Source organism: Patiria miniata, unplaced genomic scaffold (genome assembly GCF_015706575.1).
Source record: "Patiria miniata isolate m_02_andy unplaced genomic scaffold, ASM1570657v1 HiC_scaffold_18, whole genome shotgun sequence".
NCBI classification, from domain to species: Eukaryota; Metazoa; Echinodermata; class Asteroidea; order Valvatida; family Asterinidae; genus Patiria; species Patiria miniata.
Window position 1 is genome coordinate 2585626 of NW_024037056.1, and position 25672 is coordinate 2611297.

At 41.7% G+C, this 25672-nt stretch overlaps 1 protein-coding gene across 1 annotated transcript; it reads left to right on the plus strand.

The window, feature by feature from the left end:
* Positions 1-984: 984 nt before the first annotated feature.
* LOC119725018 (neurogenic locus notch homolog protein 2-like) lies at positions 985-23736 on the plus strand. The gene is made up of 37 exons (XM_038196382.1): positions 985-999; positions 1552-1720; positions 2124-2390; positions 3109-3363; positions 3915-4123; positions 4685-5059; positions 5585-5933; positions 6325-6449; positions 6617-6845; positions 7065-7178; positions 7446-7570; positions 7706-7934; positions 8143-8256; positions 8539-8663; positions 8819-9047; positions 9257-9370; positions 9661-9785; positions 9941-10169; positions 11443-11556; positions 11835-11959; positions 12115-12343; positions 12552-12665; positions 12953-13077; positions 13234-13462; positions 13622-13735; positions 14041-14165; positions 14544-14772; positions 14948-15055; positions 15556-15669; positions 16587-16688; positions 16859-17014; positions 17483-17589; positions 18951-19182; positions 20236-20326; positions 20969-21060; positions 21738-21988; positions 22619-23736. Exons 1-37 carry the CDS (start codon positions 985-987, stop codon positions 22688-22690), a joined length of 6126 nt encoding a protein of 2041 aa, XP_038052310.1. The 3' UTR covers positions 22691-23736.
* The last annotated feature ends 1936 nt before the right edge of the window (positions 23737-25672 follow it).

Here is a 25672-nt window from a genome sequence, read left to right on the forward strand (position 1 = left end):
TGGGGAGCGCTGATAAAATCCTACAATCAGGCACACTATATTAAGTAAAAGCGTACAAATGCACCCTTCTCATTTAGGGGGAGACCGTTCCCATGTACGTCAAATTCTGACATTTTGCTAGTGCATTTTTTTTTATGGAATTTTTTTTGGGGGGGGGGGCTAGAATTTTTTTTAGGGGGGGCTAAAGCCCCCTAGCCCCCCCCCCCCCACGTAGAACTGCTACTGGTTGTGATGGCAGTGTGTTTTGTGGCTGTCGACTTGCATCCGATATGATTTAAGTCTAAGAGCACCTATTGAAAAAAAATGGTGGGCGTAGCGGAAAAACTGTTGGTCCGACAGGGCTAAAACTTAAAATTTCAGCTTTTTCAGGCAAAATTACCCCGTAAAGCAAAAATGAACCAATTTGAAGGGGGTGGGGTTAACCCATTGGGTGATCTGACACGGAATGACCCCCCCCCCCCCATACTCATGAGATTACACATTGTTTTTTGTATCATTTTCGCATTCATACTCGTAAGAAATGAATTGCATATACTTGTGGCAAAGTACTTCTACACATACTCCAGATGAAATTTTAATTGTTGTTGTTATACATGCAGGAAAAGCAACCCTTGTGTTTTTACTGTTTAGTATGTTTTGGCCCGTTAAACTTTGACAGAAAAAGTCTTTGGAAACAATTAAGTGTACCCATTGAAATGTGCTCGTATTTCAATAAAAAAAATAATACTTGTACTCCTGGAAATGAATTTGTACTAGTGGAGATGTACATGTACTTGTAGTTGCACTCTCACTAATGGAAAGAAATCGTTTGTACTTATACTCGTTCTCATTGTATAACTTGAAGGTACTCGTACTCACTACATAGTATTCAAACCTGACTCATATTAAGAGGTGTTTATCATTTGCATGTGTGTGTCCTTTCGGTGATTGCAGAGAACATTGTGCAAGGGTCCTCGAACTCTGGCTTTTGGATTGGATTGAACGATGACAGCACCGAAGGTACTTATGTCTGGATCGATGAAACTGCTACGGTTAGTTTACATCTATTTCTGTTTCAGACATCTTTAGTTATCCAGGTGTCCACCAGCTTCAGTTAAAAAAGAAAAGTATTGCTAGCTCCCAAGTCCCCCCCCAAAAAAAACCCCAACAACAACAATGGAAAATAGTATATTGTTGCCTGAAAAAAGTATTACCTGTTTTAAATCCACTGTGGCTGAACAAATTAGTATATTATTTTTAGTAACAGGTGCATATAATTATGCAAAATTAAAATAATAATAAATCACTCCCCCCCTCGAGTTTTCCTGAAAAAAAAACACAAGAGGAAAAAATATAAACAGGAAGACAGCTTAATTAAAACAATGGCATGGTTACTTAATCAAAGCAACATTTGTCTAAATGTGGGATAATTGTATTTATCATTTTCAACTTTGAAAATAATGAGTTTGTGGGACCTTTACTTGTGTTCTGATTCCAAGCCCTTTTGATGAGAAATGCAGTAAATGTGAAATCTTTATCATAACTGTTGACTGTTTTCTTGTTTTCAAGTAGAATGTGTTCTTCTGGAATACAAATAGATCTCCTGCGGAACCAGATGGAGGAGCAGGGCAAGATTGTGTGTTTATATATAAGGATGAATCAGGAGGGGAGATGACTAACAGAGACAATGCATGGGGTGATGACGGCTGCAACAAAAACCACAACTACATCTGTGGTGAACGTGAGTCAAGAGTTATGGATTCATTGTAATGAAAATCCCTGTTTCAATGAGTCCAATACATGATTCATTTGTGTCCTCGTCTATACATGCATTGCCGATGGATAAATAGCATAAAGATTTGAAAGTTTGTTGCCTGCAGAGTTTTGCAGTTCATATTTGGGTCATTCTTTAAATCAAGGGTCCAAAGTCTGACATTTTTTTCTGTCCCTGTTACCTTGGTATTTTGTAATTTGCAATTCAAGTAACGTTAAGAACAACTTCAAATCGTTTTATTTTTTGAATGGGTAGTTTGCTATTATATAACAGAAACAGGAAAAAAGTAAGACTCAAAATGTATACAGTTACCTTTTGTGTTTGTTCTGGATCACAACATTTTTTTGCAATGGTATTATTCATCTCACAGCGGCCTACGTGCTTGTGCCAGATGTGGAGAATCAATGTATTGATGCCACCCAAGCACCTGTTTCACTGAACTGGGCTGAGGTTACTGCCATAAACAAGACGACGGAAACAGTCAACGGTCCCATCACTTGTACGGCGGACTCGGGAGGTGGAACTAGCATCACCCTCACCGGAGGAGACTTTGGACTAGGGTCCCATACAATCAACTGCTCAGTTACGTTTTCCGATTCCAGTAGTGACTCGTCCAGTTTCACCTTCGCTGTAGCAGGTAAAACTTTTTCGCCAGTGTATTCATTGTATTACATGTAGCTTCAAATGACATTTATGGTTGAAATCTGTCAGGGGAAATGATGTACATTTAAAGAGGTTGTGGAATGCTCAAAGACATTTCCGTCATTTTTCGGGTATATGTAGCCTAAGGTGTGATGAAATAAAAACAACAATTGTTTCTGTCATAAAATGAGTACAAAAGGTACTTTTGAGAGATGTTTTTCAAGTCCTGTCATGCCTCTTTCGACCCGAACGTGAAATTTTTGTAAAAGTCGTTGTTGTGGGCAGCAAACAAAACACAGTAAATCATGACGTAATAAACAGGACTCCCGATGCAGAGTAGCATAAATGAGTCCTGTTTATTACGTCACGATTTACTGTGTTTTGTTTGCTGCCCGCAACGACGACTTTTACACAAATTGCACGTTCGGGTCGAAACAGGACCTGAAAAATAGCTCTCTAAAGTACCCTTTGTACTCATTTCACGACAGAAACAATAGTCGTTTTTATTTTATTACACCTTAGGCTACATATACCCAACAAATGACGGAAATGTCTTCGAGCATTCCACAACCTCTTTAAGGAGTTCTGTCCCGGGCCTCCTTCGAAGGACTGGCACTCTACAGTTGGTGCTGACAAACTTGCTGAAAGAAATTCAAAAGCCTGGACGGGTCAGCTCCAACCACGTGTTTTGATTTTTTACTTTTTTTTAACAGCTTCTCCATCTCTAACGGTACCGACGGTTAGCACCCAGACTCTTGGGACAGGCCAATCAACAGTCACAGTGGTTTGGGCCGAGGTAACCGCCACAAATTCTGACGCTCAGCCCATCACGTGCTCAGACTCTGGCGATGGTACCGGTCTGAGTGTGACCGGGGGTGACTTTGGTCTTGGATCCCACACAGTCACCTGCAACGTGACTAACTCGGATGGTTGCACGGCAGCAGAGAGCTTCACATTTGAGGTTACAGGTACAGTTTATGCGCTTCTGAATCAGGAGTTCTTCTGCCCTAACTCAGCCTTGCCTCCAAGAGCCTTGGTGTGAGGATCATTTAAAATGGTCCATTTCCTCTTTTCCCAAGAAAAAGAAATCGTGAAATATACATGTCATCTGGGCAGCTTCAAAAATGAAACTTTAATTACATAAGAAAAAGTGAACTTTTGGAAGGAAATATGAGTGAGTTGGAATTCCGATACATCTAGTATCTCCATACATTTAAGGCCCCATGAAATGAGATAAATCTTGATATGTTGGGCTGCATCATTATTCCTGAAATAAATTTGGTTACTTGGCCCATCAGATACTGGAAATTTGAGGATCTCCATTTTGCACTGTAATATGCATTGGGCATATCTTGCACCAAGCGTGTCTGCATAGATCAACACATCAACCTTGTCTTTATACAGATAGCATTTGCTGTCATGGTAGAAGCAACTAGCCAGTCATCAAGAAATATGTAATTAATGCTGGTCCAAAATGCATGAACGATATAACAGTAATGGGTGTGTTTTTCTTAACTAGAATCAACACCGACTACTGCTGAACCTTCAACAATGCAACCAACCACAGTCGGGCCAACTACGCAAGCCAATCAACCAACCACAGACGGGCCAACTACGCAAGCCAATCAACCAACCACAGAAGGACCGACTACGCAAGCCAATCAACCAACCACAGACGGGCCAACTACGCAAGCCAATCAACCAACCACAGACGGACCAACTACACAAGCCAATCAACCAACCACAGAGGGGCCAACTACGCAAGCCAATCAACCAACCACAGACGGGCCAACTACGCAAGCCAATCAACCAACCACAGACGGGCCAACTACGCAAGCCAATCAACCAACCACAGACGGACCAACTACACAAGCCAATCAACCAACCACAGACGGGCCAACTACGCAAGCCAATCAACCAACCACAGACGGACCAACTACACAAGCCAATCAACCAACCACAGAAGGACCAACTACGCAAGCCAATCAACCAACCACAGAGGGACCAACTACGCAAGCCAATCAACCAACCACAGATGGCCCAACTACGCAAGCCAATCAACCAACCACAGTCGGGCCAACTACGCAAGCCAATCAAGCAACCACAGAAGGACCAACTATGCAAGCCAATCAACCAACCACTGACGGGCCAACTACGCAAGACAATCAACCAACCACAGAAGGACCAACTACGCAAGCCAATCAACCAACCACAGACGGGCCAACTACGCAAGCCAATCAACCAACCACAGAAGGACAGACTACACAAGCCAATCAACCAACCACAGAGGGGCCAACTACACAAGCCAATCAACCAACCACAGAAGGACCGACTACGCAAGCCAATCAACCAACCACAGAGGGGCTAACTACGCAAGGCAATCAACCAACCACAGAGGGGCCAACTACACAAGCCAATCAACCAACCACAGAAGGACTGACTACGCAAGCCAATCAACCAACCACAGAGGGGCTAACTACGCAAGGCAATCAACCAACCACAGAGGGGCCAACTACACAAGCCAATCAACCAACCACAGAGGGACCAACTACACAAGCCAATCAACCAACCACAGAGGGGCCAACTACACAAGCCAATCAACCAACCACAGAGGGGCCAACTACACAAGCCAATCAACCAACCACAGACGGGCCAACTACACAAGCCAATCAACCAACCACAGACGGGCAAACTACGCAAGCCAATCAACCAACCACAGACGGGCCAACTACGCAAGCCAATCAACCAACCACAGAGGGGCCAACTACGCAAGCCAATCAACCAACCACAGAAGGACCGACTACACAAGCCAATCAACCAACCACAGAGGGACCAACTACACAAGCCAATCAACCAACCACAGACGGGCCAACTACGCAAGCCAATCAACCAACCACAGAGGGACCAACTACGCAAGCCAATCAACCAACCACAGAGGGACCAACTACGCAAGCCAATCAACCAACCACAGAGGGACCAACTACGCAAGCCAATCAGCCAACCACAGAGGGACCAACTACACAAGCCAATCAACCAACCACAGACGGGCCAACTACGCAAGGCAATCAACCAACCACAGAAGGACAAACTACACAAGCCAATCAACCAACCACAGAAGGACCAACTACGCAAGACAATCAACCAACCACAGAAGGACCAACTACGCAAGCCAATCAACCAACCACAGAGGGGCCAACTACACAAGCCAATCAACCAACCACAGAAGGACCAACTACGCAAGACAATCAACCAACCACAGAGGGGCCAACTACACAAGCCAATCAACCAACCACAGACGGGCCAACTACGCAAGGCAATCAACCAACCACAGAAGGACAAACTACACAAGCCAATCAACCAACCACAGAGGGACCAACTACACAAGCCAATCAACCAACCACAGACGGGCCAACTACGCAAGGCAATCAACCAACCACAGAAGGACAAACTACACAAGCCAATCAACCAACCACAGATCTAGAGGGACCAACTACACAAGGACCAGTGTCAGCCACAACAATGCAGTCTTCAACACCAGGTAAACGATTATTTTGTGCATTTACCCGGTACTCATCAACCACTTACTTGGTTGGCAATCATTGACAACTTGACCACAGAACACATCTTAGTTTTCCTGTGACTTTTCTCTTTTTCATAATGGTTTGCATTCTAATTTTTCATTGAAGTAGCTTAATCCAGCATATTTCTTACATGTAGATGAAGATACTTGTTATTCCAATCCTTGTATGAATGGGGGTAGTAGCACAGATGGTTTCACGACTGATTTTTTTGCATATTTTGAGAGTAATACACAATAGTACTTTGCAAAAGTTAAGGCAATTGCCTTTGAATTTTCTACAAACACCATGTGACATGATTTAATGCTTAGTGCTAACATCACTTTGAAATTGCCGTTGATTGATTTTCAGGTCTGAGATCCGTCAACATTGTACTGAGTATTGTAGGAGTAAATAACACCGCTCTCAACTCCTCAGACTTCACCGATCCTAACTCTGCAGCTTCTATGGAGTTGGCAGAACTGGTGGCCAGAGTGGTAAGTCACGTCAAAGTTTGGTTTTGGTAACACAAGTTAAAGATAAAATGTCAAGTCGTAAATGCAAAATCCTCAACAGAATGCGGTTGACAGACTTGCTGGAAAGTTAAGTAAGACATCAACTTCATATTAACAAACTTTTGATACCTAGTTTCTTTCCTTTCCAGATTGCAAGTGTACTTGGAGAGAATGCGACAACAAGCGATATTGAATCGGTCAGTGGTGCGATTTCCATTGGACCAGATGGTGTAGTTTTCACAGGTGATGTATTCGTCCCAGTGGATTCGCCTGTAACTGCTGACACCATCATGGAAGTCTTATCCAATCAAGCTGCTGCAGCACCCTTAACTGATGGACAGAGTACTCTGGATGTGGACCCTGCAGTTACTGCTATGGGTAAGTAACAGTCTTGCCTTGTACAATGTAGGTTCACATTCCTACTGCTCTTATAGATCCATTGATTTATGTTTGCAACATTTTGTACTTTTCTTATTCATAACGGCTTTCCTTCTAATTTCTTTCTGGTTCTTGGGTTCTTCTCAAAGCTACACTCAAAAAAATAATATATGTTGTCACTGACATCAATGATGTTTATATCCACATTTGAATCTTTAGATGAAGATAATTGTGATCCCAACCCTTGTATGAATGGAGGTAGTTGCGCGGATGGCATCAATAGCTACGTCTGTACTTGTGTAGAAGGATTTACAGAAAATGACTGTGAAACTGGTACGTTTACAAAACTGTTTTGCCGTGAAAGTTGTCAAAACATTTTGTGCCTTAAAAAAAAAAACACTTCCAGATAGTAATTCAAAGGTCAAGCCCTTACACAACTGTTGCATTGTGCTTGACCGATTTGAGATAGTATTTACACAATAGCAGATTGTGAAATATTAGCAATAGCTCACGCAACAGTTCATCCCACTTTTCTACAGACATCACGTGACAAAGTTAAACGCTGATGCAGTTTCACATTGCTGTTTGATTCTTTTTCAGGTCTGAGATCAGTCAACATTGTACTGAATATTGTAGGAGTAAATGGCACCAATCTAAACACCTCAGACTTGACAGATCCTAACTCTGCAGCTTCGATGGAGTTGGCAGAACTGGTGGCCAGAGTGGTAAGTCATTTCATCATTTGCTTTTTGGGAATGTTGGTTAAAGATGAGACGGCAAGTCTACTAGCTTCATCCTTACTGATGTGGATAGACATCGACTTCAAATTGATGTGTTGACACAAGTTTCTTCTTTTCCAGATTGCAAGCGTACTTGGAGAGAATGCGACAACAAGCGACGTTGAATCTGTTATTGGTGGGATATCCATTGGACCAGATGGTGTAGTTTTCACAGGTGATGTATTCGTCCCAGTGGATTCACCTGTAACTGCTGAAACCATCATGGAAGTCTTATCCAATCAAGCTGCTGCAGCACCCTTAACTGATGGACAGAGTACTCTGCATGTGGACCCTGCAGTTACCGCTATGGGTAAGTTACAGTCTTGCGTTGTAGGTTCACATTCGTGCTACTCTTGGATCTGTTGATTTGTGTTTGCATTATTTGTACTTTTCTTATTCATAATGACTATCCTTCTAATTTCTTTCTGTTCGTGGGTTCTTCTTCAAGCTGCACAGAGAAAGTTTCTTTGTGCTGTCAGTGACATCAAAGATGTTTCTATCCACATTTGAATCTTTAGATGAAGATAATTGTGATCCCAACCCTTGTATGAATGGAGGTAGTTGCACGGATGGTGTCAATAGCTACGTCTGTACTTGTGTAGAGGGATTCACTGGAAATGACTGTGAAATAGGTAAATATATTCTTTTCCAAGTTATTTGGTACGTGGTGTGTCCAGCGAGAAATTTCACTTAGTAGAGAGACACAGTTTTGAAAGACGCAAAATGATGGCTATTAAAGCATTTTTCAGAAAGTGTAAATACACAACAATTGTGCACATTTGTTGTGGTATTCCTCTGTGTTCAATCTTCAGAAGCACCAGGACTTAACAGTTGGTATCCTTTGCAGGACCTTCAAAAAACTTCGCTGCTCGGCATCCGTTCCTTTTTCATGCCTGTTTTGATTGATTTTTCAGGTCTGAGATCAGTAACCATTGTCCTGAATGTCAGAGGAGTAAATGGCACCGCCCTCATCTCCTCAGACTTCACCGATCCCAACTCTGCAGCTTCAATGGAGTTGGCGGAACTGGTGGCCAGAGTGGTAAGTCATTTCAGCATTTCCTTTTCTGGAACGCGTAGATTACAGATGAAATGCCAAGACTTAAATGCTTGTACCTCATGCTAGCTTTATCTGCACTGATGAGGATAGACATCTTCTTCAAATTGATGGGTTGACACAAGTTTCTTCTTTTTCAGATTGCAAGTGTACTTGGAGAGAATGCCACAACTAGTGACGTTGAATCTGTTATTGGTGGGATATCTGTTGGACCAGATGGTGTAGTTTTCACAGGTGATGTATTCGTCCCAGTGGATTCGCCTGTAACTGCTGAAACCATCATGGAAGTCTTATCCAATCAAGCTGCTGCAGCACCCTTAACTGATGGACAGAGTACTCTGGATGTGGACCCTGCAGTCACTGCTATGGGTAAGTTACAGTCTTGCGTTGTAGGTTCACATTCATGCTGCTCTTGGATCTATTGATTTGTATTTGCATTATTTGTACTTTTCTTATTCATAACGACTATCCTCCTAATTTCTTTCTGTTCCTCGGTTCTTCTCAAAGCTACACTGAAAAAAGTTCATTGGTTTTGTCTCTAACATCAAAGGTGTTTCTGTCCACATTTGAATCTTTAGATGAAGATAATTGTGATCCCAATCCTTGTATGAACGGAGGTAGTTGCACGGATGGTGTCAACAGCTACATCTGCACTTGTGCAGAGGGATTCACTGGAAATGACTGTGAAATAGGTAAATATATTCTTTTCCAAGTTATTTAGTACGTGGTGTGTCCAGCGAGAAATTTCATTAAATAGAGAGACACAGTTTTGAAAAACTCATGCAAAATGATGGCTATTATATAATAGCATCTTTCAGAAAGTGTAAATACATAACAATTGTGCACATTTGTTGAGGCATTCCTCTGTGTTCAATCTTCAGAAGCACCAGGACTTAACAGTTGGTATCCAATGCAGGACCTTCTCAAACTTTGCTGCTCTTGCAACCGTTCCTTTTTCATGCCTGTTTTGATTGGTTTCCAGGTCTGAGATCAGTCACCATTGTCCTGAATGTCAGAGGAGTAAATGGCACCGCCCTCATCTCCTCAGACTTCACCGATCCCAACTCTGCAGCTTCGATGGAGTTGGCGGAACTGGTGGCAAGAGTGGTAAGTCATTTCACCTTTTACTTTTCCGGAACGCGTAGATTACAGATGAAATGCCAAAACTTAAATACTAGTACCTCAACCTAGCGTTATCCTCACTGATGAGGATAGACATCTACTTCAAATTGATGTGTTGACACAAGTTTCTTCTTTTCCAGATTGCAAGTGTACTTGGAGAGAATGCCACAACTAGCGACGTTGAATCTGTTATTGGGGGGATATCTGTTGGACCAGATGGTGTAGTTTTTACAGGTGATGTATTCGTCCCAGTGGATTCGCCTGTAACTGCTGACACCATCATGGAAGTCTTATCCAATCAAGCTGCTGCAGCACCCTTAACTGATGGACAGAGTACTCTGGATGTGGACCCTGCAGTCACTGCTATGGGTAAGTTACAGTCTTGCGTTGTAGGTTCACATTCGTGCTACTCTTAGATCTGTTGATTTGTGTTTGCATTATTTGTACTTTCCTTAGGCCTAAAAAAAAAAAAGTGTTATGTTGGCGTAACCCGACCGACCCTAAAGATGCGGCCGACCCTGGATATTTTTTTTTTTTTTGAAGGGAAGAAATATAATTAAAATCTATAGAAATGAATTTTAAATACGTTTTGAAACCATTTCTGACCGTTTCTCCTCAATTGTATGACGATAGCGCGCGTGGAACTTTGGAGTGCACAATGTTTTGCACCTTCCTCTCCATGACACAACGAATATGCAGAAGATCGTGCAGGCCTACAGGCAGTGCGCGTGCGGAGATGGCACCAATGCACGATGCATGCATGATAGATGCACATGTACGTACATGCACAGTACATGTATAGCCTCGTCCTAGACTGATGCTTGGTGCGAACTGCTACATACACTATTGAAAATACTTCGCTATTTATTCTATGTTAAAAAAAATAGTTCAATATAATATAAATTATTTTAATTAATTTTCCACTATTTTACACGATAACAATTGATATATATTTATTCTAAAAATGGTAAACTATTCTGTAACCCCGGCGGCCGACACGACCCGGCCGGCCCCCGGCCCGTGGTTACGCGCGTACGCCGTCGCATCATGGCGCCCGGTACCGAAGCGTACAGTGTTTCCATCAAGGGCAAATGGGGATCTTCAGTCATTTTCGACCGTTTAATCCGGATAAATTTGAGTCTAGAGCTGGGGGTAATCGCCCAGAGCTGTGCCGATGGTGTACAAGCGGGTTACACCGTGCTAAAAATACAAACTTCAAAGGAAGAATCGGGTCCATATAAAGATGTCGACGCAGATGAAACGGCTAACATTTTGTCTGATTTTGGATTCCGCTTTTTGATATGTACCTTTGGAAAGGTTGATGATGAGTTTAAAAGTATACAAATATTGTGTGTAGCCTTGTTTTCTTTTGTTATCGTGTACTACTGCCGGCTTAATGTCATTTTCGTTGCTGGGATTAAAAAAACAACAACAAACATACAAACAAACAAACCGACCTTCCTACCCTATTTTTTCTGTCCCGTTACGCCAACATAACTTCTTTTTTTTTTTAGGCCTTATTCATAACGACTATCCTTCTAATTTCTTTCTGTTCGTGGGTTCTTCTCAAAGCTACACTGAGAAAGTTCATTGGTTTTGTCTCTAACATCAAAGATGTTTCTATCCACATTTGAATCTTTAGATGAAGATAATTGTGATCCCAATCCTTGTATGAATGGAGGTAGTTGCGCGGATGGTGTCAATAGCTACGTCTGTACTTGTGTAGAGGGATTCACTGGAAGCGACTGCGAAATAGGTAAATATATTCTTTTCCAAGTTATTTGGTACGTGGTGTGTCCAGCGAGAAATTTCACTTAGTAGAGAGACACAGTTTTGAAAGACGCAAAATGATGGCTATTAAAGCATTTTTCAGAAAGTGTCAATACACAACAATTGTGCACATTTGTTGAGGCATTCCTCTGTGTTCAATCTTCAGACGCACCAGAACATAACAGTTGGTAGCCTTTGCAGGACCTCAAACTTTGCTGCTCGTGCAACCGTTCCTTTTTCATGCCTGTTTTGATTGGTTTTCAGGTCTGAGATCAGTAACCATTGTCCTGAATGTCAGAGGAGTAAATGGCACCGCTCTCAACTCCTCAGACTTCACCGATCCCAACTCTGCAGCTTCAATGGAGTTGGCGGAACTGGTGGCCAGAGTGGTAAGTCATTTCACCTTTTGCTTTTCCGGAACGCGTAGATTACAGATGAAATGCCAAGACTTCAATGCTAGTACCTCAAGCTAGCGTTACCCGCACTGATGAGGATAGACATCTACTTCAAATTGATCTGTTGACACAAGTTTCTTCTTTTCCAGATTGCAAGTGTACTTGGAGAGAATACCACAACTAGCGACGTTGAATCTGTTATTGGTGGGATATCTGTTGGACCAGATGGTGTAGTTTTCACAGGTGATGTATTCGTCCCAGTGGATTCACCTGTAACTGCTGAAACCATCATGGAAGTCTTATCCAATCAAGCTGCTGCAGCACCCTTAACTGATGGACAGAGTACTCTGAATGTGGACCCTGCAGTCACTGCTATGGGTAAGTTACAGTCTTGCGTTGTAGGTTCACATTCGTGCTACTCTTGGATCTGCTGATTTGTGTTTGCATTGTTTGTACTTTTCTTATTCATAATGACTATCCTTCTAATTTCTTTCCATTCGTGGGTTCTTCTCAAAGCTACTCTGAGAAAGTTTATTTGTTTTGTCTCTAACATCAAAGGTGTTTCTGTCCACATTTGAATCTTTAGATGAAGATAATTGTGATCCCAACCCTTGCATGAACGGAGGTAGTTGCGCGGATGGTGTCAATAGCTACGTCTGTACTTGTGTAGAGGGATTCACTGGAAACGACTGTGAAATAGGTAAATATATTCTTTTCCAAGTTATTTAGTACGTGGTGTGTCCAGCGAGAAATTTCACTAAGTAGAGAGACACAGTTTTGAAAAACTCATGCAAAATGATGGCTATTATATAATAGCATTTTTCAGAAAGTGTAAATACAGAACAATTGTGCACATTTGTTGAGGCATTCCTCTGTGTTCAATCTTCAGAAGCACCAGGACTTAACAGTTGGTAGCCTTTGCAGGACCTCAAACTTCGCTGCTCATGCACCTGTTCCTTTTTAATGCCTGTTTTGATTGGTTTTCAGGTCTGAGATCAGTCACCATTGTCCTGAATGTCAAAGGAGTAAATGGCACTGCCCTGGTCTCCTCAGACTTCACCGATCCTAACTCTGCAGCTTCGATGGAGTTGGCGGAACTGGTGGCCAGAGTGGTAAGTCATTTCACCTTTTGCTTTTCTGGAACGCGTAGTTTACAGATGAAATGCCAAGACTTAAATGCTAGTACCACATTACTAGCTTTATCCTCACTGATGAGGATAGATGTCTACTTCAAATTGATGTGTTGACACAAGTTTCTTCTTTTCCAGATTGCAAGTGTACTTGGAGAGAATGCCACGACTAGCGACGTTGAATCGGTCAGTGGTGCGATTTCCATTGGACCAGATGGTGTAGTTTTCACAGGTGATGTATTCGTCCCAGTGGATTCGCCTGTAACTGCTGAAACCATCATGGAAGTCTTATCCAATCAAGCTGCTGCAGCACCCTTAACTGATGGACAGAGTACTCTGGATGTGGACCCTGCAGTTACTGCAAGGGGTAAGTTGATTCACTTTGCTCATAGTTTTTGCTTTGTTCCTTTTCCTCAATTTTTCACTCTCAGTTATGGCTGTTGTTCTTATTTCTTGATCTCATTTTAGCTTCAATCAAAAATTTCTGCTGTCATATGCGTATTTTTGTCCATAATTGATTCATTAGATGAAGATAACTGTGATCCCAACCCTTGTATGAATGGAGGTAGTTGCACGGATGGTGTCAATAGCTACGTCTGCGCTTGTGTAGAGGGGTTCACCGGACACGACTGTGAAATTGGTCAGTATAAAATAGTGTGTGTTTGCCAATCGGATTCCTGTGGAAATAGCCAAGGTATTCTGTGTCTAGCATGATGAGCACTCTGGCAAGTTTGTTGAAGTCCATCCTCATTAAAAGTTGCCAATAAGACGCAACATGAATTAGACAGTATGACCACAAAACCATTTGGCACCTGAGGTATTTATCAGTGCTCACTCTACAGTTGTAAGTAAATCACTAGAATTCTACAGCGAGGCGTCAATGAACAGGATCTTCTTCATACTGCGTTTTTACACATTGATTTCATTTTGATCCTTGCTTTTCAGGTGTGAGATCTGTTACAGTTGTACTGAACGTCAGAGGAGTAAACGGCTCTGCTCTGGACCCTGCAGACTACACGGATCCTAACTCTGCAGCGTCCAGGGAGTTGGCCGACCTGGTGGCAAGAGTGGTAAGCCATACGCCGACTTTGATTGCATCCTGGATGAAATGCAAGGATAAACCTCAAAAGAGGGGGCTCATCAATGGCATGTCCGTAATTTTCATGTGGTGGCAGACTTCCTGACTTATAAAAAGTCACCGGCTTGATTTTGAAATGTTGACACAGGTTTCATCTCGTTCTTTTCCAGATTGCAAGTGTACTTGGAGAGAACGCAACAACCAGTGACGTTGAATCTGTTATTGGAAAAATTGCTTTTCTGGAACGCGTAGATTACAGATGAAATGGCAAGACTTAAACGCTAGTACCACATTACTAGCGTTATCCTCACTGATGAGGATAGACATCTTCTTCAAATTGATGTATTGACACAAGTTTCTTCTTTTTCAGATTGCAAGTGTACTTGGAGAGAATGCCACAACTAGCGATGTTGAATCTGTTATTGGTGGGATATCTGTTGGACCAGATGGTGTAGTTTTCACAGGTGATGTTTTCGTCCCAGTGGATTCGCCTGTAACTGCTGAAACCATCATGGAAGTCTTATCCAGTCAAGCTGCTGCAGCACCCTTAACTGATGGACAGAGTTCACTGGATGTGGACCCTGCAGTTACTGCAAGGGGTAAGTTGCCTCACCTAGTTCACAACTTTTGACTATTTCCTTTTCAATAGTTTTAATTGTGGCTGTCCTATGAATTTCTTGATCGAAGCTGAGCTACAATCAAAATTTGCACATCTGACGTCATTGAGAATAACTTATTTTTCTATTCCAATCGGTTTGATTGTATGATATGCAGATAACTGTGATCCCAACCCATGTATGAATGGAGGATCTTGTCAAGATGGCACTAATAGCTATGTTTGCACTTGTGTGGAGGGATTCACAGGAAACGAGTGTGAAATAGGTCAGTATAAAAAAGTATTTTTGTCGATTTTGACTTCCTGCCAAAAACAGAAGCCACTGTGTCCTGTGTCTAGGAGGCAGAGCCACACAGCAGTTTGTTGAAGCCCATCCTCGTATACATTGACATTAATTAAACTTCATCAAGTTCAGACGGTATTACATGTAGTCCCACTAACTGGGGCGCTAGAACTCCTTTTTTTGACATTTGGGATGTTTGTCTGTCGTACTAGCGTCCCACTAAAGAAGTATTCTCAATGTGAGCTCAGGTAGACCAGCTGTAGATTAAGCTGAGCTATTACGCCAAGCTGTGAATCACGCCAACCGTGCCTTTGGAACTGGAATTGCGTTCTAAATTCAAGACTTGAAATACATAAAACCACACACTCCTCTTCCTAATGGCAACAAAAATGGACGAACAGGTTGAATGTTTTGATCATTGTCTGTGTTGGATTCAAAGCTAAATTGTCTGATTATCCGCCTGTGACCATGTTTAATTTGTAGATATTGATGATTGTGATCCCGACCCTTGCATGAATGGGGGAGCCTGTCACGACGGCGTGAACAGCTACACCTGTACTTGTGTAGAAGGTTTCACAGGAAGCGACTGTGAGACAGGTCAGTTGGTAGTATTTCTTGTGACTGCTGTTGTTTTGTTTTAACTGAAGTGAATCAAAGAGGAATTCTTACCTTTCATGTTGACAGTGCTATGCAGGTACTGCTTAGTAGACCATCAGATGGTTGGTTGTCGTGGACTTAAATATCATCCATGCATTACTCCATTACTCATTTGAAGTTGATCCTGTGCGAAACTATTGGCACCCTTCTGTAAAAAAAATAACAATTGCTAGTTTCAGGGATTTAACCGCTCTTGTCAACTTTTAAATTGGACATCCAACAAAAACATCTGATGAAAAAAAACTATACCTACAGGTACCTTTAACCCTCGGTGTGGCCACGTGGTGATAAAATTCTCCACATTTTCCAAATATGGTCATAACTTTTTTTTCAATGGGCCAATGAGGCCAAGATTCCATGTAATCCTCACCCCTGGTATACACCAGAAGCCTGTAGACTCCCATTGGCCAGACCCTAACCACTGCAGAGTAAGGAGTGTTGAAAGACAGCAGCCCCAAGCGGCGCCTAATGCCTTTGTGCAGTAATTGGAGATCTCAGTGGCCAACCCCTTTGTGCTGCCGATCTCTCTGTGTCAATCCCTCGATCTCTCTGTGTCAATCCCTCGTGCCGCCCAGAGCTCAGACAGGTCGTAAACAATCCTGGCCCACACAAAGGCCATGTGACCTGCCTATATCTTGTGCATGAGAGGGGATTATTGACCTAGAAACAGTGTGGTGATAAAATTCTCCATGTGGTTTCACGGTGTGATTTTTTTGGTCACTCGACTCCTAGGGTTAATTGCCAAGCCAACTTCTACTTTCTCACACGCACTTGTAAAGCACTGAGCACACAGTGCTTCTAACAATTCATTGGGGAAATGCACAGCATGCTGACAGGATTTTCTTTCTACCTCACAGACATCGACGATTGTAATCCCAACCCTTGCTTGAGCGGGGAAACCTGTGAAGACGGCATCAATCGTTTCACCTGCACCTGTATTCAAAGAAATTGCCAGACAGGTGAGAATTAGCAATTGTGATTTAAGCCTTTGCTCGGCCCAGAAGGGACCTAGCCTGTCTTATCACCCGTTATCCACAGAGCCCAGTTCCCCTGTATAATGTTGCAATTAAAACGAAGTGGAAAACAGTGAAGTTTCATTGTCCTTTTTTTTCCTAAATTATCTTGACAGATCCTTGTGTATTGAATCCTGGCCTCTGTGCAGCGACACCTGGCCAGTACTGCCTGCCAGTCCCCTTCAGTGAACTCCCTGCTAGGTACAGGTGTGCCTGTCGGGAACTCGATGGATATTTCTGGGACAGTTCTGCAAACCGCTGCACCCAAAACGGTCAGTGACAGTAGCATTATTACAGCTTATGTATGTTTACGAGCGGTCCGCGCATTCTATTGGTCAACATCCCAGAAGATCTGTGGATTTATGGACTGTAGATCTCTAGATTGATAATAATAATAACAGGCATTTATATAACTTGTTTAAACGGGGTATCAAAGCGCGTTACAATTATTATTACCCCTTGTACAAGGGGTTAACACCCCTGAAACCTTCTCAACTCCCTGGGGAGGATACACGGCCGGTAGGCAACCATTTTGGTGCTCTTGGCCGTAATCAACCTCTCACAGTAACCAACTCTGCCCTCACAGGGGCTATCCTGGGTGGAGAGAAGCAATGAATAACAAAGCGCCTTGCTCAAGGGAACACCCACCATAGCCCCGGGCAGCACTCGAACCCACAACCTGCAGAAGACTGGTTGTGTCATTCTGATTAACAATTTCATAATAATTTTTTTTTTTCTAGGATTCCGAGCAGTCACGATAGAAATGAATGTCGAAGGGATCAACGGTACTGCATTAGGTTTAGGCGACATAAGTACACCTGGGTTGTTGGCAGTGGTGGCTAAAGTGGTAAGTTAATTGCGTATTAAAGGGAATATACAACATTTGCAAGCATCGAAAAATAAAACTACCAAGTTTTTACGAAATACTTTACTAGGATGTTGGTAAATGACAGTCTAAAGCATCCTGTAAAATTATGGCACCTGGTGTGAAGTCATTTTCAAGAAAATGGTATTTTTGTATACAATTCCAACGGTGGTCGGCCGACCACCGTTGGAAAAACCCAACTATTTTTCAACTACTGATCCAAATTTACCATTTTTTCAGTCCAAATTTTGTTTGCTATTGGTTACATGTTCATGAACGGGCGCAGGCCAGCTAGACTGGTTCCCTCACCTTACAATTTTCTGGCATCTATAAATATTGGTCTATTTCATCTTTAGGGGGGCCAGGGAACCAGACTGCTTGAACATTTTTGTTTTTCTTGGTTTTTCCAGCATTTTCGAACACAAAACTTCAAACATGTCAGTGTAACAATATTTGATCTATATACTAACTCCTCAAATAGTTCATTTCTGAAAATTATAGCAAAGCCAATGATGTACATTCCCTTTAAGCCCTTCCACACCTTCCCGATTTTACCAGTTTTTTTTACCGTTGCAGTTAAGGTTACCGCACACATGCCTGATTCCTCCTAAAATCTGTCACATGATGACCAGTCACATGACGACAACCATGTGACTTCCTTTGTGAGTCTGATTGGAAAAAATTGCATCCAGTGAAATCCGATGCAAAAAACCTCAAGCATCAGTGTTTGGTTTTATCCGGCCGCCCTGTAAACGGTCGGATGCAGCTATCCAAAAAGTTACTTGACGAAATTATAGTTGAATACCATACTCAGTTTAAAGATGGTAATGGGACTAAACTCCCTGTGAAATTATTCTTTCGGGCAAGCTGTCATTCTGAAGAAAACAATGAAGAAGGCCATTCCAAGTATGCGTCTAAAGACGCATCGTTGGAAATTTCCATTAGTAGTTAGTTTTTAATTCTAAGAAGCGCGTTGCTATAATTCGTCAGTTCAGTGCGCAACATTGCGTAGCTGCAATAACCTGAATGAAAACGCTGAATTCGGGCGGAATTCAAAACATGACCTAGTAACTTTTGATTTGAAATCGAGATCCTAGAATATTGTTTTCCTCGGAATAAACAGCATTCTCTGAGCTAAAACTGCATCAAGTTAGTTTTAAGCTCCCTTCTTTAGATTTTGAGTACTTTTGTTGCCTCAAACGAACACAATGCACAAATTACAAATCAGTGAAGGACTGTACCTTTAACAATCCTTGAACACTTTTCAGTAGGATACTTTTACCCCGTGGTATTTTGTTGGTATATAAATCTGGTCCTGTACTTCTTGTGTTTTTTTTTTAAAGATTCAATCTGAGCTGGGACTTATGCCAGCAACAAGCGACATAAACCAAGTCCATCCAGTCCAGTTGGTTGTAAGAGACGGCAGAGTGATGTTCATGGGCGTCGTCCAGGTCCCAGCAGAGTCGACCATCACCGCACGAGTCATCGAGTCGATGTTGTCGACACTGTCATCATCGAGAGCACTAACAGACGGACAGACCACACTGAATGTGGACCCTCAAGTTACTGCTATGGGTGAGTCGGGGTTGTGTTGGCTCAATGAAATCAATGTTCCAGAGGCTTTTTTTTGCACCAGTGTAAAATAACAGTTGTTTGAGGTGATACGGGTACAGTGTTTCAGGTATTGATATATCATCCCTATCTAAGTACATGCTAAGTTCAACCCAATAAGACTTGTATTTCGGTAGATACGACTTAAAGATATAGTCCATCATTTGTAATTTGTGCATTTTGTTCGTTTGAAGCAACAAAAGTGTTCAAAATCTAATGAAGGATACTGAACAACTAACCTGATGAAGTTTCAGCTCAGCTTCAGCTGTATATTCCGAGAAAAACAGCATTCTAGGATCTCAATTTCAAATCAAAAGTTGCTGAATCATGTTTTGAATTGGGCCTGAATTCAGCGTCCGAGACGCGTTCTCACTGAGCCGATTGCAGCTATACACGATGTCACGCACTGATCCGACGAATTATAGCAACCGCGTGTGCGTCGTGCCAATGCTTGCGCGCGCTTCGCCGAATAACAAAACGAACTGCTAATTTAAATTTTCCTACGGTGCGTCTTAAGACGCACCGTTGAAAAGGCTTCTTTCGTTGATTACTTCAAAATGACATCTTGCCAGAAAGAATAATTTCACAGGGAGTTTAGTCCCCTTACTATCTTTCAACCAAGTATGTTTTTCAACAATAATTACGCCAGTTACTTTTCGGATGGCTGCAAATGATGGACTATAGCTTTAAAAAATGCACATCAAGACGTCAAAGTGCTGTGATCTGCATGGCTTTTTTTTCAACGAACAAACCATTTTTAAGGTGGAACAACATTCACGTGCGTGTCCCAAACGTTCTTATTGACAAGACACGCGCGCCTTTTGGTAACGCTTAGGTTCAAGGGGTCGAGAGTGTGCTCGTACTACTGGAGTGCGACCCGGGCGTGCCTGGCGTGGCCGCCAGGTAACTCGGAAAATGACTGCTGCCGAATTAGTGTATACAACTCCGAAAAGACAGGCTAGCACTTGAGACGCAGTGTTGTTTCACTTTCTTCCTTTACTCTCTTGTGTACCGCAGTCTCCACAACTGCTTGCCCGCCCAACTTCTGTCAGAACGGAGGGACGTGTGATGTGTCTGGCAATTATCCAGCCTTTGATTATACATGCAGGTAAGAAGTCCAGCAATGGAGTACCGAAGTGAATGCGTCACGCGCACAAAATGTGTGTGAAAGACATCAGCGCGTGATTCAGCCCGTGAACCAACGTGCGCGCGTACTCCATTCGTTTGTACTACACTTTCTGGTTCTAAACGACGTCACACTTCGGTACTCCATTGGAGATGAACGAAAGCACACTGTACAATCCGAGCTGCTGCTTGGTATTCTCGTCATAAAACAGCATCAATTAAGTTACATGTTGTATTAGTTGCCTGGCTGTTTTAGACCTTTGTTTAATCTAGCATTGTTTCTTAAAAAGAGCGTAACATTCACAGCAGCAGAGATGTGCCTGGTTTATGCCGACATGTAACCCAGGCAGTCATACCTTGCATATGAAGGTCATCATGGGGTACTTCTAGCTAGTCCTTGTTAGACTGTACCATACAGAAGAAAGTCTTAAGAAGAGGGGCAACAGGACTATAGAAGTACCTCACTAATTTGACATAATGCGAATGTATGTGGCTGTTACTGTTTAATGTTTTTTTGCCGTGACAGGCACATAACTGGGCCTCATGTTTGTTTATCTCAACATTTTTTTTATCTCAAATGAGTGATCAGACAAACCTTACACATGTTTTTGCCGTCCAATTTCAGATGTGCCACTGCATTCACAGGCTCCAACTGCGAGTCAGTTATTCCTGTACCTACGGAGAAACCAGTTACTTTTGCCCCAACCATGGCGCCAGGTACATGTTTGTTTATATAGACACTTTGCTTCAGAGTTGTAGATGAATCGCATTGTGGAAATCTTTGTGATCACATTTGAAATGTTTGCGCTCTAGTTGGTGTATGCATATGGTAAAGGGTCTTTGTATATCTAAAGCATAGCAATTGGACACATGAACTAATTGTGAACACGTAAAATCTTGTCAAATTGAAACTGCATGAAGGTTTCTCTGCAGAAAATGTAAACTTTTCACACTGCAAATATGCAGTTGTATTTTAAGCATACAGATTACAGAGCCACTTGGTGACAAAACTTTGTCGTGTCTGTGCAACAAGGTCATATCTCCTAAAATGGGCCGTACGTGAAACGCAAGTTTCAGAGTGTCAAAGGTCGTAGATTACTTAAATAACCCGGATGTGCACAAAGTCAATGCACGTCGAGATACAACCTTGTTGCACGGTGCGTATTCGCGCGAGTTACGACTTTGTTGCAGAATTAAGTTGCGACCTTGTCGCACTGACGCGACGAATTGAACTTAATATGAGAAAAACACACATTTGGTAGTTTCATTGAAAAAGCTTCGTACGTGGAAGCATTTTCTTTTTAGATAAAAATGTCAACATTCCGAGCCTTATTTTCAAGATCGTTTCACTACCAATTAATGAAAGCACATTTTCTTTCGCTTGTGTTGTTTAGGTGACTCCATGTCACTGTTGACGGCTGTGCTGATTCTGCTGGCCGTGATAGCCCTGTTGCTGGTTCTGTCCTGCCTCTGTTGTTTCTTGGCCCTCCGACTACGAAGACGGCGGCGTAGGTATCCGGTGTATGAGCGGCGAGTCATGTACGCGTACTTCAATCCCGTTGCAGGGAGGACAATGAAGCGGCCCGAGTTTGTCACGCCCTACGTAGCGAGCGGCCAGGAAGCTAGAAACTACTATGACCAGAGGGTGAGTCGGAAAAATGTCTGTTGATTTTTGTTTTGGATTTGTGCCTTGGAATTGTTTCGGGGATCGAGTCCGAAGTCACAAGCAAGTATGCTTATGACAAGAAACACAATATAGGGGACTACTTTGCTTCTGTCCGTTAGCAGTTTTTCCAGTGCTTGTAATTTTTTTTTTACAGTAACTTAAACCACTTAAAGTGTTTTTGAAATGTGAATGGACATGTAGGCTTATAATACTGTAATATATGTTGAATCATTTTCTTTCTTTCTTTTTTGATTTTTAAAATCACCCTCAAATTTCCATCAAAAATGGATGGAAAAAGTTACCTAAGATTTTTGTCCGCCAGTTGATGGAAATTTGAGGATAATATCAAAAAGCAGTATAAATAATCCAGTCAATTATCTTTAGCAAAAGGCTGTCCATTCATGTGTTGAAATTCTTCTTTGGTGGTTTCAGGTATTTAACAAAAAATCACAATCATTGGAAAACCTGCTAACGTGACGGTAGCAACGTGGCCCCCTTAATTTATTGTGTTTCTTGTCTCACGTTTTTTTCTCACGAATTGGCCACAGGACTTTTGATTTTCTTTTCCCCGTTTGATATTGAGTCCATACATTTTTGTTTGATTTGCAGGCTTTTGAAGGGAAGTATCCAGTTGCTGGCCGCGTTGTCAAAAACCCCATCCTAGCAGAAGCATCAGTCTAGCTGCGACTCTGCAATTCTTCGCTGTAATTAAAAGGAAATTGGTAGATCTCTTTCTTTATCAAATTTAAAATGTCCGTCTTTAACTTGATCATTTTGATGTACTGCATCCATCGTAGAACTGTACTTTCGCCACCAGCTTAAGCTGCTTTAACTACAGCAACCCTTTCAAGACAGTTGGGTATTTGTATTTATAAGTTATAAGCCTAGCTGCACTTCTTTTCTGTTCTGTTCTTTGTTCTGTGCACATTTTGTATATTAAGGTTAAAGACTTTGTACAAATTAGCAATTAAGCAAATTAAGCAATGGGCCAAAAAGCAATATACTGTGTATCTGGGCCAAATTTCATGGCATGCTTACCAAAGAATCCGTGCTTGCGATCACCATTTTGTGCTAACCGCGCTAGCAGAAAAATTCTGTGCTAGCCCTGTAAGCACAGAATCCTTAGTTACGAAATTCCTCGCTGACCCGTGAAATACGCTAAGCAGGGAATATTCCGCTCTAGTAAGCAGGGATTTTTCGCTGCCGGTCAGCAGAGCCAAGAAATCAGGCCCCAGTAACCCACCAACCCTAAAATTGGGGTTGACATTTGACATTTTTGAAAAACATAAAAAAAATTATAGCGTGAAGCTTGCCTGAGAGCTAATGTGATTGTTGCATAATTTCGGGCTTTGCAATGACAAGCTGGAAAACATTCTTACAGTTACAGCCAAATCTTCCTCTAAGCTGGAGAAATCTTCCTCAAAGCTGGAGAATATTGGTACAGTGTACCAGCCTCTTGTGTAAATATTTATATACTCTATATTTATAGAACCTTAACAGTAAAATGCATATTTTGCAACTTTGAGTCTAATTTTGTATATTTTTTGAGTGTGTAATTTTTTAAATTTTTTTTAGGAATTTTTTTTAATAAATATGTTTTATTTGATTTGTGAGACTAAGTCAAGTTTAAGGCATTCTGATATGACTTCAAGTTTGATATCATTAATGCCAAACATATTCGTAATTAAAGTAAAACTTTGGGTTTATTGAAAAACAATATGGTCAAATTGGTTATAGTCTTTACAGTAATTTTTTTGGTGTTCAAAATGCTTTGGTCGAAAATGCTCCCCTGCTCACGCTCGAAAAAATGATAAATTGAGAATATAATGAATAAGTTAAGGATTTTTTAGGGAAAATTTGCTTCCCCCCTTGAAAAAAAACTGGCGACGCCCATGCCGTTTAACTCTTTAATTTGGTCAAATGCCTGAAATCTCATGAACCATGAACCAAATTAATTAACCAAGTCACAAAACAAATTATACACAATATCTGAATATCATTTCAGCCAATGGAACACTTCGGAGATGAGGTTGGCGCAATCCTGCAAGTTACGGCCACGACTAGACCCCATGCCGGCCTACCAAACAAGACAATTTTCTTTATAACAGTTTAACAATTGATGAAGGGATGTTAAGTTAACATTGAAATACATTTTGTTTTGTTAATCATACATGTACAGGGTGAGTCAAAAAGAAAATTACCCAATTTGAACGATACTTTACAAATATTTGGCTTGCTCCATTTCACATTTTAAAAAATGGGGATAAAGTACATCTTATTGACTTTTAACTGTGAACATTTCATGTAATTAACATACTAATAAATTTCCAGGTTATGGCTATTTAAAAAAAAAAGACCACAAAACTCGGCTGTCCACCACTGATCATTTACCAATCTACGAACTCAGCTGTCTATTATTTGTAGCTTTATTGTGGAAACTGTCGGGATAAATTTCCCACGGCTGACTGGCACAGAATTGCCTGAAAATGTATAAACTAGAAAGTGAATTGGGCCCGCAATAAATGGGAGGGGAAAGTTCTTTTGTCGCTCATAAAATGCTTGTCGAATTAATTTCGGTCATGCACAGTTAAGTGCTGAACCGTTCGGCCACCGGCTGCGGAAGCCGGGAGGGAGGTATTTTCAACGTTTCGCTGGCATTTTGACTATAAAAATCTTCGTGTTTATTTCCGGAGCTTTGCCAATTTTAGGCTGCAGTGCAGAGGCGAGAGTGTGCGTATTTTGGAAGGCGTTTGAGCGAAAGACTCGGGTTGTCATCTCATGCAGACCGCACGGTCTCTTTCGCTTGCCTTAGTTAAATGTATCCTTTCATCCGACGTTAACACAATTTTCCTTCATATTAATTTCAGCTACATTTCAAAGATAATTGTGTCGGTCGCGGAAACAAATTCACGTCTCTCAATAACGACCAGAAATGACAGAAAACCCCGCTAGTGTACATCTGACGCGTCAGCGATTATTTTTCTTAAGTTTAAACAGTGAATGAAGCCATATAATTTTTTTAACGAAACTGTCAACATTATATTAGATTGATATAAGATATACGGGCTCGTAGTTGAAAAAAAAAATGAGAGGCCGGAACTAATATGACGCCTTTAGCGCTCCGACCGTTCGATTTTTGAGGAGCAAAATTTCGTGCCCTGAAAATACCCTTGGATAATACCTTGAAATGAAAACGGCAAATTTTCAGTGTGTAGTTTTGTGACCGTTCATCCAAATGCGCCTTTCAACGATCATCCAAGCTGAGAAGTAATACTGAAATTACTGTCTCTTACTCTCTTACGCAAGGATGAAAATGGTACACTCTAAAAAGGCTCTAGTCAGATTGACCTGGAATGTGCGATCATCCGGGTTAACGCTTTTCCAGGTGAAAAAAGTTGACACTCATGTTGGTCGAAAAAGTGACCGTTGCCGCGAAAAACATATGACACATTTCCGGGTCATTTTGACCCAAAAAACCTTGGTTTTATTAAAAGTCAGTTTGACCCGAAAGTGTGTATTTTGACCCGGTAATGGGTAAAGACTAGAAACTCTGGGTCAATTTGAGCAGGGAGTTTTATTTATATGTAGTTTACACTCTTTAAAGACCAGAGTCAAATTTACCTGGACACTTTTCTGAGTCAAAATTAACCTTCTCAATTTTAC

Coding starts and splice junctions, on each gene's coding strand:
- LOC119725018 (XM_038196382.1), top strand. Junction 17,590..18,950: donor TGGCAGTGGTGGCTAAAGTG/GTAAGTTAATTG, acceptor TTTTTTTTAAAG/ATTCAATCTGAGCTGGGACT. Junction 21,989..22,618: donor GAAACTACTATGACCAGAGG/GTGAGTCGGAAA, acceptor TTTGATTTGCAG/GCTTTTGAAGGGAAGTATCC.